Source organism: Mobula hypostoma, chromosome 6 (genome assembly GCF_963921235.1).
Source record: "Mobula hypostoma chromosome 6, sMobHyp1.1, whole genome shotgun sequence".
NCBI lineage: Eukaryota > Metazoa > Chordata > Chondrichthyes > Myliobatiformes > Myliobatidae > Mobula > Mobula hypostoma.
Genome location: NC_086102.1, coordinates 61137392 through 61157404, shown reverse-complemented (window position 1 = coordinate 61157404; position 20013 = coordinate 61137392). Strand labels below are relative to the sequence as shown.

Below are 20013 nucleotides of genomic sequence, written 5' to 3'. Positions count from 1 at the left end.
AAGACTAATAATATTACCACATCAAAATCAAACATTTCTCTCATTCATTAATTTAAGCTCTAAAAGCAATCAAGTTAGTCAAGCGCAATCTTAACTCCTTAATCAAATGAAGAGACCTCCCAAGTTCCACCAAATGATTCAAAGCAAAAATTTCCAGGATTACAGGCACACACAAGATCATTTTTCTATGGCAAAGACATCAAAATAACATTTCCACAAACCATAGGATATAATGCAGTTGCACAAAAACTGGTGTTTGGAAAAATGGTTTTGGGTTATTTTCAAAACTGAATCAATCACTCGGAAACAACAATGATACATTCAAGTAACAATACAGAGCAGAGCAGATGGGAATGCAAGCTGAAAGGGCATAACCTGCCTGTATCTCTGCAGATGAAGTGAGTGAGAAGATGAAAGAGGGTATAGTGTGAAATTATCCAAGATTAAATTTGAATACATGCACGAAGGACTACAGAGTAGCTAACTTATACGATCAGTCATGTACTGCATTAAACAAGTCACCATGTAATACAACAGAATAATGAATCAGAATCAGGTTTAATATCACCAGCATATGTCATGAAATTTGCCAACTTTGCAGTACAATGCAATACATGATAAATATAAACAAAAAGAATTACAGTAATTATGTGTAGATAAAATAGTTAAATTGAAATCAGTATGAAAAACCAGAAATAAAAAGTAAGTATTGAGGGAGTGTTCACGGGTTCAATGAGCATTTAGAAATTGGATGGCAGAGGGGAAGAAGCTGTTCCTGAATCACTGAGTGTGTGCCTTCAGGCTTCTGTACCTCCTTTCTGACAGTAACAATGGGAAGAAGGCATGTCCAAAGTTGTAGGGGTCCTTAATGATAGACGCTGCCTTTCTGAGGCACCATTCCTTGAAGATGTCTTGGATACTACAGAGGCTAGTACCCATGATGGAGCTGACTAATTCTACAACATTCTAGTTTCTTTCGAAACTTGTGTTTCTGCTTTATACTTTACCTAGTCTATGTCCCCAGTCAGAGGAAGTCAAGGAGACCAAGACCATAACACAAAGCAACTACATCAGGAAAATGCATTTCACATAATCACATTCAATTCTCTTAATTTTTTTATAACCAACATTAGCCAAGATCTGGGTGATTCTCAGCTAGGGAGTAAATATTAGCTGTGTTTCTAAACAGTCATCTCACAATTACTTCAATAAGGTGTGCTAGCAAATGGATATGGAATACAGTCCTCAGCCATACAGTGGTCAAACTGCTTCACCTTGTGTTTGTCAACTGCAAGTTCCGACCACAGATTCTCAATCAACCTCTTGCACCACAAAGCAAAAAAAACACCTGAGAGAGGGAGTGCGAGAATGCCTTGCAGTTTAAAAACAAATTCCTTTTTAAACTGAGTGAAGCAGAGTGGACAGAATGTTATTTTATGATTTTGTTTCTGACTCTGTGAATGATGGAGATGCTTAGAACAAATCACCAAGATGGCGAAATCCAACCCTATCATTAGAATCAAAACACAAAAAATTTCAGTTAGCACAGCTATTTTATGAATAGGTGCACTATCAAAGAACATAGACGAGACCAATATTCAATCGTCACCAACTTGCTGATGTTGTAAGTGACTAACAAATTTTAACACAGTTGAAATACAAGTACTTCAAAGGCTGTCAATCTTATGGAGTATGCATCAAATGGTCAGATCACCGAAAACCAGGTCACAACAATCTACATGCAACAATCTGGATTGCTGCCTGTGCACATGCTAGTGACAGTAAGAATAGGATGATATGGCAGATGAACGTGTGGTTGAGGAATTGGTGCAGAAGACAGGGTTTCAGATTTCTGGATCTGAATCAAAATCATTGGGATCTCTTCTGGGAAAGGTATGGTCTGCACAAAAAAAAAGGGGTTACACCTGAGCCCGAGGGGGACCAATATCCTTGCGAGCAGGTTTACGAGAGAGGTTGGGGAGGATTTCAATGAATTTGGCAGTGTCATGGGAAACAGTGTGATACGGCTGAGGATGGGGCAGTTGGTATACAAGTAGATTCAGTGTGTAGTAAGACTGTGAGGAAGGACAGGCAAAATTGCAGTCAGTGGGATGAGCTGAAGTGTAAAATGGGGCAAAATCAAAAAGGTTGATGAATTTAGGACTGAAGGTGTTATATTTAAATACACACAGTATATAGAAAAAAGTAGTAGATAATCTTGTAGCGCAGTTAGACGTTAGCACTCAAGACACTGAGGGAATCACTGAGTCATGAATGAAAGAAGATCATAGTTGGGAGCCTAACATCCAAGAAAACACATTGCATTGAAAGGACATGCAGGTAAGACAGAGGGGGTGAGGTGGCTCTGTTGAGAGAAAATTAAATCAATTCCTTAGAAAGAGGTGACATAGGATCAGAAAATGTAGAATCCTTGTGGGGAGAGTTAAAACATAGAAACATAGAAAACCTACAGAACAGTACAGGCCCTTCGGCCCACAATGCCGTGCCAAACATGTACTTACTTTAGAAATTACCTCGGGTTACCAGAGCCCTCCATTTTCCTGAGCTCCATGTACCTATCCAGGAGTCTCTTAAAATACCCTATTGTATTTGCCTCCACCACCATTGTCAGCAACCCATTCCACATACTCACCACTCTGCGTAAAAAACTTACCCCTGACATCTTCTCTGTACCTACTTCCAAGCACCTTAAAACTGTACCCTCTAGTGTTAGCCATTTCAGCCCTGGGAAAAAGCCTCTGACTATCCACACGATCAATGCCTCTCATCATCTTATACACCTCTATCAGGTCACCTCTCATCCTCCGTCGCTCCAAGGAGAAAAGCCCAAGTTCACTCAACCTATTCTCATAAGGCATGTTCCCAATCCAGGCAACATCGTTCCAAATCTCCTCTGCACCCTTTCTATGGTTTCCACATCCTTCCTGTAGTGAGGTGACCAGAACAGTACTCCAAGTGGGGGTCTGACCAGGGTCCTATATAGCTGTTACATTACTTCTCGGCTCTTGAACTCAGTCCCACAGTTGATGAAGGCCAATGCACTGTATGCCTTCTTAACCACATAGTCAATCTGCGCAGCAGCCTTGAGTGTCCTATGGGGACTCGGACCCAAAGATCCCTCTGATCCTCCACACTGCCAAGTGTCTTACCATTAATACTATATTCTGCCATCATATTTGACCTACCAAAATGAACCACCTTACACTTATCTGGGCTGAACACCATCTCTCAGCCCAGTTTTGCAGCCTATTGATGTCCCACTGTAACCTCTGACAGCCCTTTACACTATCGACAATACCTCCAACCTTTGTGTCATCAGCAAATTTACTAACCCATCCCTCCACTTCTTCATCCAGGTCATTTATAAAAATCACAAAGAGAAGGGGTCCCAGAACAGATCCCTGAGGTACATCACTGGTCACCAACCTCCATGCAGAATATGACCCATCAACAACCACTCTTTGCCTTCTGTGGGCAAGCCGATTCTGGATCCACGAAGCAAGGTCACCTTGGATCCCATGCCTCCTTACTTTCTCAATTAGCCTTGCATGGGATACCTTATCAAATGCCTTGCTGAAATCCTTATACACTACATCTACTGCTCTACCTTCATCAATGTGTTTAGCCACATCCTCAAAAAAATTCAATCAGGCTCATCAAGCACGACCTGCCTTTGACAAAGTCATGCTAACTACTCTTAATCATACGTTTATAAATCCTGTTAAGTAACTACAAAGGTAAAAAGACCCTAACAGGAGTTGTATACAGGCCTCCAAACAGGATGTGGGATGCAAATTACAACAGGAGATAGAAAGGCACGCAAGAAGGGCAATGGTATGATAGTCATCTGGATGTCAATATACAGGTTGCTTGGGAAAAATCAGGTTGGTGCTGGATCCCAAGAGGCCAAATTTGTGGAATGTCTACAAGTCAGCTTTCTGGAGCAGCTTGTGGTTGAGTCCACTAGGGGAAAGATAATTCTGGATTGGATGTTGTGGAATGAACCAGATTTAATTAGGGAGCTTAAGGTAAAGGAACCCTTAGGAAACAATGAACATAATATGATAAAATTCAATCTGCAGTCTGAGAAGGACAAGATAAAAGTCAGATGTATCAGTATTACATTGGAGTAAAGGGAATTACAGAGACATGAGAGAGGAACTGGCAAAAGTTTGTTAGAAGGCGACACTAGCAGAGATGATGGCAGCACAGCAATGGACAGAGTTTCTGGCACAATTTGGAAGCAGCAGGATTGATACATCCCAAAGATGAAGTATTCTAAACGGAGAATGATGCAACCTTATGCACATGCTCAGCAAAACAGTCTACGTTGGGTCTCACTGATATAGAGGAGGTGACACCAGGAGCACTAGACACAGTATATGACCCCAATAGACTCACAAGTGAAGTGTCACCTCATCTGGAAGGACTGTTTAGGGCCCTGTGAGGAAGGAGGCGCAGGGACAGGTGTAGCACTTGTTCCGCTTGCAAGGATAAGTGCCAGGAGGAAGATCAGTGAGGAGAGACGAATGGACAAGGGAGTTGCATAGGGAGCGATCCCTGCGGAAAGCAGCAGTGGGGGGGGGGTGGGGGAGGTGGGAGAGAGGGAAAGATGTGCTTGGTGGTGGGATCCCACTGGAGATGGCGGAAGTTCCGGAGAATTACATGCTGGACACGGAGGCTGGTGGAGTGGTAGGTGAGGCCAAGAGGAACCCTGTCTTTAGTAGGGTGACAGGAGGATGGGGTAAGAGTAGATTTGCGTGAATTGGAAGAGATGCGGTTGAGGGCAGCCTTGATGATGGTGGAAGGGAAGCCCCTTCCTTTGAAAAAGGAGGACATCTCCTTCGTTCCAGAGTGAAGAGTATCATTCTGAGAGCAGATGCAATGGAGAAGGAGAAATTGAGAGAAGGGAATAGCATTTTAATAAGTAACAGGGTGGGAAGAGATATAGTCCAGGTAGCTGCGAGAGTTTGTGGGCTTATAATAGACATCAGTAGATAAACTGTCTCCAGAGACAGAGAGTGAGACTGAGACAGGGGAGGGAGGTTTCGGAAATGGACCAGGTAAATTTGAGGGCAGGGTGGAAGTTGGAGGCAAAGTTGATGAAGTCGACGTGCTCAGAATGGGTGCAGGAAGCAGCAGCAATGCAATTGTCGATGCAGCATAGGAAAAGTTGGGGACGGACAACAGTGTAGGCTTGGAACCTGGACTGTTCCACATAGACGACAAAAAGGCAAACGAAGCTGGAACCTGTGTGAGCGCCCATGGTTACATCTTTTGTTTCAAGGAAGTGGAAAGAGCCAAAGGAGAAATTACTTAGACTGAGGACAAGTTCACCTAGAGGAGGAGAATGGTGGTGGAGGGGATCTGGTTGGGTCTGTTGTCCAGGAAGAAACAGAGAGCTTTGAGGCCTTCCTTATGGGGGATGGAGGTGTATAGGGACTGGACAACCATAGTGAAAATAAGATGATGGGGGCTAGGGAACGTAAAACAATTGAAACTGTAACTGTAGCTGACAAAGGAAGTCAAAGACAGTATAAAAGGAAAAGATAGGGCATATATCATAACAAAAAATAGTGGGAAGTTAGAAGATTGGAAAGCTTATAAAAATCAACAGAAAGCAACTAGAAAAGCCATAAGGAGAGAAAAGATAAAATATGAAGGAAAGCTAGATTATAAAATAAAAGTGAATAAAATGACACTGGGGAGGTAGTAATGGGAGACAAAGAAATGGTAGTCGAACTTATTAAGTATTTTGCATCAACCTTCACTGTGGAAAACACTAGCAGTATGCCAGAAATTCAAGCGTCAGGGTGCAGAGGTGAGTGTTGTTACTATTACTAAAAGAAAGGTGCTTTGGAAACCAAAAGGTCAGAAGACAGTTATGTTACCTGGACCAAATGGACTATACCCCAGGGTTCTGAAAGAGGTAGGTGAAGAGACTGGATTAGTAATGATGTTTCAAGAATCATTAAATTCCAGAGTGGTTCCAGACGACTGGAAAAATGCAAATATCACTCCACTTGAAGAAGGGAACCAGGCAGAAGAAAGGAAATTATAAGCCTGATTTCAGTAGTAGGGAAGATGTTGGAGCCCATTATTGAGGATGGGGTTTCGGAATTCTTGGAGGCACATGATAAAACAGGCCAAAGTCAGCACAGTTTCCTTCAGAGGAAATCTTGCTTGACAAATCCGTTGGGATTCTATGAGGAAATAACAGGCAGGACAGACAGCGGAGAGTCAGTGGATATTGTTTACTTGGATTTTCAGAAGGCCTTTGATGAGGTGCCCCACATGAGGCTGCTTAACAAGATTAAAGTCTATGGTATTATAAGAAAGGTACTAGCATGGAAGTCATTCCTGCCTGTGGCCATCAAACTTTACAACTCCTCCCTTGGAGGGTCAGACACCCTGAGCCAGTAGGCTGGTCCTGGACTTATTTCCTGGCATAATTTACATATTACTATTTAACTATTTATGGTTTTATTACTATTTAATTATTTATGGTGCAACTGTAACGAAAACCAATTTCCCCCGGGATCAATAGAGTATGACTATGGATAGAAGAATGGCTGACAAACAAGAGGCAAAGATTGGGAATAAAGGGGGCCTTTCCTGGTTGGCTGCTGATGACTAATGGTGTTTCACAGGGGTTGGTGTTGGGACCACTTCTTTTCACGTTCAATGTCAATGATCTGGATGATGGAATTGATGGCTTTGTTGCCAAGTTTGCGCACAATACAAAGATAGATGGAGGGGCAGTTGGTGCTAAGGAAGCAGGGAGTTTGCAGAAGGATTTGGACAGACAGGGACAATGGGCAAAGTGACAGATGGAATATAGTGTAGAGAAGTGCATAGTCATGCACTGTAGTAGAAGGAATAAAGGCATAACCTATTTTCTAAACAGGTAGAAAATTCAAAAATCAGAGACGAAAAGGGACTTGGAAGTCCTTGTGCAGGATTCCCTAAAGCTTGAGTCGGGGTGTTAAGGAAGGCAAATGCATTGTTAGCATTCATTTCAAGAGGATCAGAATATAAGAGCAAGGACATCATACTGAGGCTTTATAAGACATTTGTCACACTGCACTTGGATTACTGAGTGCAGTTTTGGGCTCCTTATCCAAGTAAAGATGTGTTAGCATTGGAGAGGGGCCAGGTTCCCAAAAATGATACCAGGAATGAAAGGGTTAACAAATGAGGAGCATTTGAGGCTCTGGGCCTGTACTCACTGGAGTTAGAAGAATGAGGGAAGATCTCATTGAAATCTATCAACTACTGAAAAGCCTAGATATGAAATGCATATTTCCTATAGTGGCTGAGTTTTGGACCAGAGGGCACAGCCTCAGAAAAGAGGGACATGCATTTAGAACAGAGATAAGGAGGAATTTCTTTAGCCAGAGGGTAGTGAATTGTCACAGGCATCTGTAGAGGTCAAGTCATCGAGTTAACTTGAAGTGCAAGTTGATAGGCTCTTGATTAGTCAGGATGGCAAGGTTTACAGGGAGAAGGCAGAAAAATCGGATCAAGAGGGATAATAAATCAGCCATGATGGAATGGTGGAGCAGACTCAATGGGCTGAATGGCCTAATTCAGCTCCTATGTCTTATCATCAGCATGCAAGTTAAGGAAATCTCAACCACAGGCAAGAACAAATTTATATGAACCTCCAACCCAATTAAAAATTAAAATTGTTTAAAAAGATCTCTGAAACACCCACCTCTCTTCCTTTGTGTGTGACCAAAGCAGCAAGTGGTTTGGCGTAGAACCTACTGAAGGAAAATCCCAGGCAGCCATACATACTGTTAGCTGTAAGCTTCAGGGCTTTTTGTCTGATATCATACTGGAACAGAAAGCAAAAATCACAAGTCAGCAGCACTTCACAAAAATATTGAACACTGAAGCATCATTCAGAAACTGATATAGGGGTTAATCTTCAGGTTTAACAGGTGCCAATTCCCAACCACACTAAATAGAATTACAAAGTAAAGAACCAAGAGTAGCAATACCAATGCTAATGCCATTAAGAAAAAGTGATAATCAAATGTACCAGCTTATTAGTACAGCATAATTTGCTTCTGGCTTCAAACTTAAAGCATTCTATATTTCTTACAAGCAGACATCTCCGAGAGTGACAAGTGATATTATAAATATTAAAATGTTTCAGTGTTTTTTTCCCTAAAGACAAATCACCTCAAAATGCTACTGTGAAGTGATAAATCAGTAATATACCCAGAACTGTCATATTACTAAGGCAGTAATCGTGCTAACATTTTTCTGTATCATTACAATCCTGACCATGATACAGTTCAGCTTTAACTGCCTGCCCAAGTTGCCAGTCAAGTGATAAATGAGAAGAACGGTTGCTGCCACATTAAAGCGTGGCATTAATTGAAGTGATATACCTATTAAAAATTACTGTTATGGCTAAGAGAGAAAAAAAATTAAGGAGATAAAAATTTTACAAGATTGCAAATATCTGGCAAGTTGGAGGTTTTTGTTAGTTGAGATTTCTGTCTGCTACCCTACCCCCACACAAAACGAGAGAAGTGGCCACTAAATGCATGGAGATTTTAAGGAAGTAAAAAGCCTTTAAGTGCTGAAACCATTGTGGGTAAAACCTTGCTACCTATTGTTAGTTGCAATTTATATTTAAAAAGGTGCAATTTTGTGCATTTTAAAGCAGCACTGAAAAAACAGCTTTTATATGATGTTGCTCAGCTGAAAAAAAATGTTACAAGTCACCAACTTTAAAGTTCCCCACCCCCCACACTACACCAAGTAATTTCAGACAAACCCACAGCCATGAGATGACATAATCAAATTGCTGCAAATAATGATGTATTTCTGAATTAAATTTGTCTCTTCAATCAGCTTTTGTATCCAAGAATCATGTACTGTTTCATTTATGTATCAACACAGTTAAATAGAATGGACACTCTAGTCTTCCAAGCAGTGTTTCCCTGTAGTTTACACATTATTGCTGCCCAGAAATGGCTTTCAGAGCATCAACCAACACTAGAGGCCACCTGATCCATCATATGCATGCTTGTTCTTTGAAAGGCTAGCAAACCCATCCCATACTCATGCATGCCTGTGTATTAGTTCAATAGCTCCATTCAATATCAGAGAATGCTTATAATATACAACTCCAACTTCTTGCTCTTTGCAGACAACAATGGAAACAAAAGGGTACCCCAAAGAATGAGTGACAGTAAAAACATTAGAACCCCAAAGCCCGCCACACTCCCCCATCCCAAGCACAAGTGGCAGCAAACTCTCTCTCTCTCTAATAAAGAAGCAGAGACATGTCACAGAGTGAGAGGGACTAACAAAAAACACTCGCTGATTGCGATGATAAAGTTTGCCACTTCGCTTAATTCTACTATAAGCATTGTAGTTTATCATCTGCAATGCCTGAAGTGGTACGCTTGTGCTGTACGTTCCCAAAACATTGAACTGCGCAATACTGAAATCACGATCGGGCATTAGAAAACACCCAATTTTCCAAAGTGGCATAATTTCCAATGTCAATGTTCCATTGTTTTCTCAGTGGAACGAGAAAACTATCGCTTTGAGAAAGTGTTATTCAAACTTCAATGAGTAAACTGTGATGAGATTTCATTTAAAAAGAACAGCAGCACTGGACATAGCAAAGAAATGTAGAAGAAACTGGTACCGCACTGACATTTGACTGACAGCCACTTTTCAGTTTACATGGATAAGAAATGGGGGATAAGAAATGGCTGCTGTCACCAGATCATCTCAAGGCAGCTGACTGGACTGTGACACAAAAGCCACTGTGTGGTTCAGCATGGCAGGAGGAAGTTGCTGACATTCAAAAGCATTGCTTCTGGACAATCTGTTCAAGACGGACGTCTGAGAGAATGCTTTCAATGAAGGCAAAATGGCTTCAAAGGAAATCACAAGTTTTGGTTAATATAGATTATTTTTAATGTTTCAACATGACATATTTTGGATTGTTCTTTAAAAAATGTGTTCACAAGAACTTCAATGTTTTTGATGGTCGAAACATTCCAACATTGCCAATTCCAGGGCAGCCAGGGGACAGAGTTGACTTCCTGTCACCTTTTTGCTGGCAGGAATTGTTTTTCGAGCCACCAGCGTGGAAAGCCCTGACGTGGCCCAAGGTGGATCAGTGGGTGCCTTTACCCTTCAAGTTCCCTCCGACAGAATCATACTAGATACATACAAATGTGCTTTAGAAGGCTGGTGGCAACCATGGGCAGCTGTTGCCAACATATTGAGCTTAGCAATACATCACTGTTTTAACAATGGGAATGATTCCTATACACTCAGACCCCGCATAGCGCTGTTCTGTTACAATGCAGTTATTCGATTCTTTATTGAAATTTTTTTAAATGACAAAAATTCATTCTAAATAACACTTAAAACTTCTCAAGAGCGGCTGCCATTACAGTAAACATTCAATCAGCCAATGAGAGCACGTTACACACGCTCTGAGCCACTCATAGCCAATCACTTATCAGTTCACACTCTGCCTCCCCCGTGTGTGTAAATGTTCTTGTTCCCTTGCCAATTTATTCCATTTTTTTCACTCAATGTCTGGAAAACAGCTTGCAACTTCCAGTGAGGATAGTACATCTAAAATGTCTAGAGAAAACATTAGCATGGATGTGAAACTGCAATTGATACGGCATTTGGAAACTGGTGAGCATCAGGTTGATGTTTGCACCGCTTTGAAATTGGTTATGTCATCAATCAAAACAATTATTTAAAAAATTCATTAGCACCAGTATCACCACCATCAGACAAATCATGGACCAGCTCATTGATGCTGACTGGGAGTGAAACAATAAGGCAAAGGGAGGTGTTCTCAACATAATTTCCTGCTACTGTTCTGCCTCATGAGAAGAAACTTAAGAAAAGGTAGTCAAATAATAACGCCTACTTGAAAAAGCCGAAGTTAGAGGAGGACCCGCAGCCTGATCCCTCCTGTAAGGTGTAACCACCACCCACTTCCCTCCACTGCTGCTGCGATGTGTTGCTGCTGCACTGATGTACAGGTTAGGTCTGTATGCATGTTTGTTACTCCACGAATTACTGTGTGCACATAAAATAATATATATCATATATCTCAGGTTTGATTTTTATTAAATCAGGCACACACATCTATTTACGTAATGTTATAATGACCCTACATAAGCACTAGTTTACATAGTGTCCACCTCTGAGGAACGCATCCTCAACATTCAGTGGGGTCTGAGTATATATAGAATGTTACTAAATAAAGTAAACTCTGTAAGTCAATTAAGCACCATTAACATGGTGCCCACAGTGACAAAGACACTTCATTATTATTTCTGCAGTCGGATCCAAAAACTTTTTCCGTCAATCTTACCAGCCACTCAGCATATTTGCATGCACAATAAGAAACTCCAACTGGCATGCCTTTGTTTGGTTCAGAAATAAAGCTGCAAAGAGATGGACAATTACCTGCAAGTAGAGATCAGGGTTTAAGTCTGGTTGTTTCATCAAGTTTTTAACTTGTCGCCGCCTCTCCACCAATTTCCGGATTTCCTTAGGCAGAATACCCATCTCCTGATCTTGATCTGGTATTTCAGGAATTTCTTCTAGTTCATCGCCCTGAGGGAGATAAAAATGTTATAGAGAATATAAGACAATGAATGGGACCCACTCACCGAAATTCACAGCCTGTAGATGAATAACCTGATTAGGATTTTGAAAGCCCAAGTATCCTCCCAAGTGGCCTTGAGTGGCAGCTAGGCCTCATACAGTGGATCCTGAGGCTCTGCCACAGAAGTACCATTATGAACCTTTGTCATCTCATCATTGACAAAAATCAGAGAAATACTCAAACAAGTTTTAGTATTACTTTGTAAAAAAAAATAGAAAAACAATTTAATGAAATGCTTCTAATGCTATGTGCCTATGATGTTGCTGCAAGGAAGTTTTTCACTGTATCAATGTATACATGCATATTACAATAAATTTGACTTTGAAATCCTAGAATGTAATCATAAATGTTCAGAATGTAAACAAATGATTTAGATGCAAATTTTAAGGGTTTTGTGACACAAATCAGACTAAATCTGGCCCAGAAATTCATTAAGTCAGTGCTCAGATCTGAATCCAGCAGGGAAACAGTGGGCAAGATCATGGGATTAACCAACCTGCAGCTCATTTGTATTTGCAATGAAGCATGCAAGGCAAGGATAAGCTGGCCAACAAGGAGGAGATACGAAGTGGTTGTAACCTAAATGTGAGCATGATATGACCCATTAATGTTTCAGATCTTGTGCTTGCTGTGAGAGTTGATGAGAAGTGAATGGTCCTACTGCTTCAAGTGGCAACAAAACTGCTCCAAGTATTCTCACAGTAAAGAGATCTTTCAATAGAATTTCACCAACCATCAAAACATTTACAAAAATCAATACCATTCCCAATCAATAATATCATTAGAATACATAAAATATGCAATGTATCTCTATACCGCAATATGCAGTATTTTAGAGGTTCCCCAAAACGTAATGAAATGAGTTACAACTAAATATAAATCAAATTTTAAACCCATAACCATTAAGAAATGTATCCACTTCAATGCTCCAGCAAAAGAAACTATGAAAATTTTCATCTATTTGAATATTCCCATCAGGTTTCAACACATCAAGGTTTATTCTCCTTTCAGTGAGCACGACACTTGCTCATGGTAGACAATGACAGAGGACATAAGTGGCATAAGAAAGTAAGTTAACTGAATGCAATTGAGAGCCAGGGGTGGGGGTGGTCCTGGCAGAATGGGAATACCACTCCCATAATCTCCCCTCAAAGGGGCACACCATCTTGTTTGGAAAGTCCTGCAGCTGACTTCCTATTCTAAATTTTCCAAATTTTGCATGTGCTAACCAGTGGAAATATTGTTCCTACCTCCAGGTTCCTCTGAGAATTTGAGGCAGTTCTCTGTACGGTGGTGAAACAGATATTGAATTCTTGAATGATTGAAGGATACAAGCTATTGAAATCAAGCAGCAGAATAAACTTATCATAGAATCCTAAAAAAGACACAAAAAGTATAAGCATAAACACAGGAGATTCTGCAGATGCTGGAAATACAGAACATACACAAAATGCTGGAGTAAACTTATAAGCATCCAAATGTTATACAAATGTTACTGTCAAATCAGTCAGACAAATGAAGTTATGGAACAAATCGCCCTGAAGGGATTGAGCATCTTGTATTCCATTAGCAGGAGAGAAATGACAAACCTACGTCCTGATTATGTGTTGGAAGTCAGTGATTCATTTCAATAGAAATACAAGTAGTGAGCAGGTTAAAAACCTGCAATTCAGAGACAGAAGGCAAGGAGTCAGAGGAGATTCATCACGTTGCATCCTATACCTTCTCTGTAACTTAAAACTAACTTGATTTCTCCTTCCCAGTTCCAACAAAGAGTCTTTACTCTGAAACATTAACTATTTTTATTTCTATAGATACTGCCTGACGCAACCTGGAAGACCAGTGCACCTTCAGGGTGCCGGATTTTCGTGGGCAGATTCGAGGTTGGTGCCCCCACAAAAAACTGGTGTGCCCTGCAGTACACAGAAGATCATAATCAACAAGCTGGCTGCTGGCTGTGTGCCCAGAAACCCGCGATCTTTGGGCACAGAACTCGGGGGAAAAGCGACACAACAGACTTTTAACATCATAAATCAGCAAGCTGTTTTCTTATATCTCTCCTCTCGCTGTGAAATGGGGACACATCTTTTTCTCTTTTTAGGGAGAGAGGGGGAGAGAGAGGGGGAGAGAGAGGGGGAGAGAGAGGGGGAGAGAGAGGGGGAGAGAGAGGGGGAGAGAGAGGGGGAGAGAGAGGGGGAGAGAGAGGGGGAGAGAGAGGGGGGAGAGAGAGAGAGAGAGAGAGAGAGCGCGCGCGCACGAGCGCCTATGGTATGTCTTTGGGGTACTGCAAGTCTGTGTCTTTATAGATGCTTTGCTGCACGCTTGAGTGCTTGGTGGAAGGTGTAGATGCTTTTTTGCTGGCGGGGGAGGGGGCCGTTGCTTTGCTGGGAGGAGCTTTGGGGTTCTAAAATTTAATTGTCATTCATTCTTTGGGGTACTTCTGTTTTTGTAGACGTTTGCAAAGAAAAAGAATTTCAGGATGTATATTGTATACATTTCTCTGACATTAAATGTACCTATTGAAACCTGTTGATTATGCTGAGTACGTCTAGCACCTTCTGTGTAGATCATATGTAGATAAATTCTCGACAAGCATGGAAGCGAAAAGTTACCAAAGGTAGTCAAAATGCAAAATTGAGATTCCAAACCGATCAACCTAAAACTTAATGCTTGGTGAAGCAGGATTGAGAGGGCAAGTGGCCAACTTCTGGTCGTAGTTAATCTGACGGAATGTACGCACGTTGACTCATATGTATATTATCAGCAGTAAATTCACCCTGCTTTCTGAAAGGGGGGAGGGTTGATGAAAATCATATGGAAAACAAAAATGTGAGATTAAAAGGAGAAAAACAATGCAGTATAGTTTTATTCAATGGTTAAACTTACCAACTTTGGGGTCCAAAACCAAACCACCAGCATAAGCTGCTTTTCTTCGACCTTTCTTCATCTTTCCTGTACTTCCACCTCCACCATCAATGTGTTCCTCATCATCATCTACCTGAAAATCCAAGAGTCAAAGACCATGTTGTTTGCAGGCTGTGCGCGTTTCTGACATCACAACAAAATTATTTTATTGACAAAAAGCAGTTTGGGATGTCCGGAGGCATCAGAAACTTTTTCTTGAGCAACTGTTGCCACTTATATTGTGTGTAAATCATCCAAGTTTCAGAAAGCTTGAAAAAGTCAGTTTTGGTAAATTGTGCCAGAGAAAAAAAAATGGCCCTCTATTTTAAAAATAATACTAAAATTCAGCACCTACACGTGACAAAAGACTGAATAGAAGGCTAGCAAGGCACATGCATCAAGAAATCAGGCTTAATTTTTTTTAAAGTAGGCATTTTCTGAAGTCCCATAAAAAAAATCATTGAAAGCTCATCAGATCTCTAATTTTACAATTCCACAGTTATATACACTATCCTCTCAGCCGTCTCTCTGTGTCTAGAATTTTACTGCAGCATTATGACACTCAATTGCCTTCATCTGAAATTGCCTGTCAATTGAAAATGGATTCATTCTGCCAGATTTCAGTATTCAAGTGATATGTCATTGAAAGAACACTACAGCAGAACAATATAGGTACAGGAATAAAATACATACAGCACCCATCCACCCTATAATATTAATAGGATCTCTAGTTATTTCCTCATTAACCAATTTTTTCCATATTAAGCACAGAACAATCCTCAGATTACGGCTGTCAAGAATGGACACATCACTTCCATTCTTTGTGGGAATGGTTATTGGACAAGGAGACTGGGCTGGTGACACAGAGGCAAGTTAAAACCCACTGTGATGTCAAAGAAAATCAAATTGGTTAAATAATTAAATCTGGAATAAAAAAATTAATCAGGGAATAATAACTTTGATATACTACCTTCTTTTAGGGAAGGAAATTTGCTCTCCTACCAGGTTCGGTCTGCTGACTCCACCTTTCTGTCAACATTAATAGTCCCATTTCAGTAGCTCCAGAATATCATAAGAATGGGTAGGCCATTCAGCCCCCATTCATATTCCACAATTCATTAATATGTTGGTTGACCTTTTACCTCTATGCTATTTTGTATCATATATACAATATCAAAAAACACAGCACAGAAACAGGTTTCAGCCTGACTCATCTATGTTGACTAAGGTACTTTGACGTGCTGATCCCATTTTCCTGCACTTGGCTCAGATCCCTTTCCTATCCACATATCTGCTTTCGAAATCCTTTTTGATAGAGATTTCCAAAGAGTCATGTGAAGAAAATTTTTCTCATTTCAGTCCTAAATGCCAATGCCTTACTTTGAGACACCCAAGCAAGAGGAAATGTCAACCCTGGATCTAACCTGGCAAGCCAGTGGTCATGACTTCCAGCCTGAAACCAGCCTTCTGATTCCTACTGGAGACGTAACAGACTGTGCATCCAAGAAGCTGGAAGAACTCTCGGCCTGAAACATCCAATGTTTACTCTTTTCCATAGATGCTGCCTGGCCTGCTGAGTTCCTCTAGCATCTTGTGTGTGCTGCGTGGATTTCCAACATCTGCAGCTTTTCTCTTGTTCAGATTTGGAATATTATGCTCAGATCTGATCACCTCATTGTAGTAAGGACAAGGAAACTTCAGAGACGGTGCAAAGGAGCTTTGCCAGAATGACGTCGGGACAAGAAGGCATATCTTATGAAGATAGGCAAGCTAAGGCTTTTCTCTAGAGTGAAAGATGATGACAGGTGACTTGACAGAGGTGTGTAGGATAATAAGAGACATAGATTGAGTGTACAGCCTCACGTTTTCCCAGGGTGGAAATAGCTAATGCAAGGGGGCATGATTTAAGGTGATTGGAGGAAAGTGCAAGGGAGGGGGCAGAGGTGTCAGAGGTAAATTCTTTACACAGAGATTGGTGGGTGCATGGAATGCCCTGTCAGAACCCCTTAGACGGGCATATGGATGATAAAAGTCCCACTTGGTGGCGCAATAATATCAGCGCCAGACTCCAGAGCAAAGGTTCCCGAGTTCGAATCCAAGTCGGGTTGAGCGTTGAGCGAGCAACTCGGCCTCGTAAAATCAAGAATAGCTTGCTATGGAAACACCGTCATGACAGTGCCCCGATAACTCCACTGCCGAGTTAAGAGCTATTCTTCTTCATGGATGAAAAAAACGGAGGTCTATGTAGGAGGGAAGGGTTAGATTGATCTTAGAGTAGGTTAAAAGGTTGGCACAACATCATGGGCTGAAGGGCCTCTACTGTGCTGTAATGTTCTTTATTCCCCACTATCAGTATTGCAGCCCCTCATCACAATGTTCCAGACCCAGACATCTTCAACTGTACTATGACATTAGAAGTGAGGGTGTTTGCTGTGATAGCAGTGTACACATCATTAGATAATAAAGCTACCCATGTCCCCATGTAGGTAGCAAACTGAGTGCCACACAAGCGATGATCAATGACTATATTCAGTAAAGTGAAAGGCTCAACTGTCTACACTAAGTGATGAACCCTCACCAGTAACAATGATCAGAAACTTCATGAGACAATCACATAATTGCTGCACTAACAGTTGCCAGAGGCAAATGATTCATGTTCCTTATAAACAAGTATAGTGAAATACTCTCCCCTATAATGGGTGCAGCAAAAATATCACTCAAGAATCTCTATATCACCCACCACCATGGATGACGTGTGCACCATTAACAAGATGCTATCAGCAATACACTGAATTCTTCAAAAGAGTCTACCGTTTCAGTTACATAAAACGACAGACAGCAGCTGCATGGGAACACCACCGCATCCAAGTCAAGCCCCATCCTCACCTCATATCACTGTAATCCACCAAAGCTGGGTCAGAATCCTAGGACTTTGCAACTTGTCAGAGGGAGCACAGCAATTCAAAGCAATCATCTTCTTAAGGAGAATTGGAGACAAGCAACAAATGCTGATGGCCTTGTCAGCAATTATACTTGACAAACAAATAGAATGGTGTTTAATGCCACCAAATGGAGAGGCAGTGGATGTCATTTACCTGGATTTTCGGAAGGCTTTGAAAGGGTGCCACACGAGGCTGCTTAACAAGATAAAATCCTATGGCATTACTGGAAAGACACTGCCATGGGTAGCGGAATGGCTGACAGGTAGGAAGCAGCGAATGGGAATAAAGGGGGCCTTTTCTGATTGGCTGCCGGGGACTAGTGGTGTTCCTCAGGGATCAGTATGGGGACTGCTACTTTTCACATTGATTATCAGTGATTTGGATAATGGAATTGATGGTTTTGTGGCAAGGCTTGTGGATGATATGAAGATAGGTGGAGGGGTAGGTCACACTGAGGAAGCAATGCAATTGTAGCAGGACTTAACAAATTGGAGAATGGGCAAAAAAGTGGCAAATGGAATAGTGTTGGGAAATGTATGGTAATGCATTTTGGTAAAAGGAAATATAGTGCAGGCCATTACCTAAATGGGGAGAAAATTCAAACATCGGAGATGCAAAGGGACTTAGGAGCCCATGTAGAAGACTCACAGAAGGTAAATTTACAGGTTGAGTCTGTGGTAAAGAAGGCAAATGCAATGTTGGCATTTATTTCAAGGGGAATAGAATATAAAAGCAAGGAGATAATGCTGAGCTTTTATAAGACACTAGTTAGGCCGCACATGGAGTACTGTCAACAGTTTTGGGCCCCATATCTCAGAAAGGGTGTGTTGTCATTGGAGAAAGTCCATAGGAGGTTCAAGAAGATGATTCCAGGAAAGAAGGGGTTAACATATGAGGAGCGTTTGGCAGCTTTGGACCTGTAATCACTGGAATTTAGAAGAATACAGAGGAGGATCTCATTGAAATCTACCGAATGTTGAAAGGACCAGATAGGGTGGATGTGGAGAGGATGTTTACTCCGATGGGTGTATCCAGAACTAGAGGGCACAGCCTCAAAATTGAGAGGTGACCGTTTAGAACAGAGGAAAGGAGGAATTTTTTCAGCCAGAGAGTAGTGAATGTGTGGAATCCCCTGCCACAGACTGTGGTGGAGGCCAAGTCCGTGGGTATATTTAAAGCAGAAGCTGATAATTTTCTGATTAGTCAGAGCATGAAAGGATATGGCGAGAAGGCAGGGGTATAGGGTTGAGTGGAATTCGGGATCAGCCATGATGGACTGAATGGCCTAATTCTGCTCCGATGTCTTATGGTCTTATGGTTATGGCAACAAGTCCTTCTGGGCACATCTCAGCAGCGGAATCAAAGAAACAATAACAAGAGGAAGTCATACAATAACTAGTACTCACATGTTCTTGCACATGCTTTTTGAAAGAAGGTTTATCAGGTACAATGTAGTCCTTTTCATGGAAAGCATGCAGCAGTAAATATTCATTCCTCTCAGAACGGCCACCCATTAGTGTACGCGACTAAGAGAAATAAATCAACATATAAAGCATATTATTCATCAATAATAAGTCATTTGCTACCAATGTAACTCATTTTCTTTAATGATTTATCGATAACATTCATAGAATCATCAGCAGTGTAACCTCTATTAGTGATATCAAAGAGTATTCCCCATATCTTAATCAAAATTTGGTAAAATTGTCAGAAATTACATAAAACATCTCGCCTTACTCAGTGCCACACTGGATGTGCTAGTGTAAGCATGTGATAAATTAGCAAACCTTTCACTCCAGAAACATTGAAAACCTACAGCACAATACAGGCCCTTCGGCCCACAATGCTGTGCTGAACATGTAGTTTTGAAATTACCTAGGGTTACCCATAGCCCTCTATATTTCTAAGCTCCATGTACCCACCCAGGAGTTTCTTAAAAGACCCTATCATATCCGCCTCCACCACAGTCGCGGGCAGCCCATTCCACGCACCCGCCACTCTCTGCGTAAAAAACATACCCCTGACACCTCCTCTGTACCCACTTCCAAGCACCTTAAAATGTGCCCTCTTGTGTTAGCTATTTCAGCCCTGGGGAAAAGCCTCTGTCTATCCACACAATCAATGCCTCTCATCATGTTATACACCTCTATTGGCTCTTGAACCCAATCCCACGGTTGAAAGCCAATGCACCGTATGCCTTCTTAACCACAGAGTCAACCTGCGCAACAGCTTTGAGTGTCCTATGGACATGGACACCAACATCCCTCTGATTCTCCACACTGCCAAGATTCTTACCATTAATACTATATTCTGCCATCATATCTGACCTACCAAAATGAACCACCTCACACCTATCTGGATTGAACTCCATCTGCCACTTCTCAGCCCAGTTTTGCATCCTATCGATGTCCCACTGTAACCTCTGACAGCCCTCCACACTATCCAGAACACCCCCAACCTTTGTGTCAT

General features: G+C 41.4%; 1 protein-coding gene across 2 annotated transcripts in view; it reads right to left on the bottom strand.

Moving 5' to 3' along the window:
- The window catches only part of pola1 (polymerase (DNA directed), alpha 1), a 301055-nt gene that overhangs the window by 209289 nt on the left and 71753 nt on the right, over positions 1-20013 (bottom strand). For both annotated transcript variants that reach the window (XM_063049905.1, XM_063049907.1), the window contains exons 22-26: positions 18951-19070; positions 14585-14696; positions 12949-13073; positions 11497-11646; positions 7739-7861 (exon numbers count right to left, since the gene is read on the bottom strand). In XM_063049905.1, the coding sequence (XP_062905975.1) occupies positions 7739-7861; positions 11497-11646; positions 12949-13073; positions 14585-14696; positions 18951-19070 (630 nt within the window). The remainder of the gene's footprint in view (positions 1-7738; positions 7862-11496; positions 11647-12948; positions 13074-14584; positions 14697-18950; positions 19071-20013) is intronic.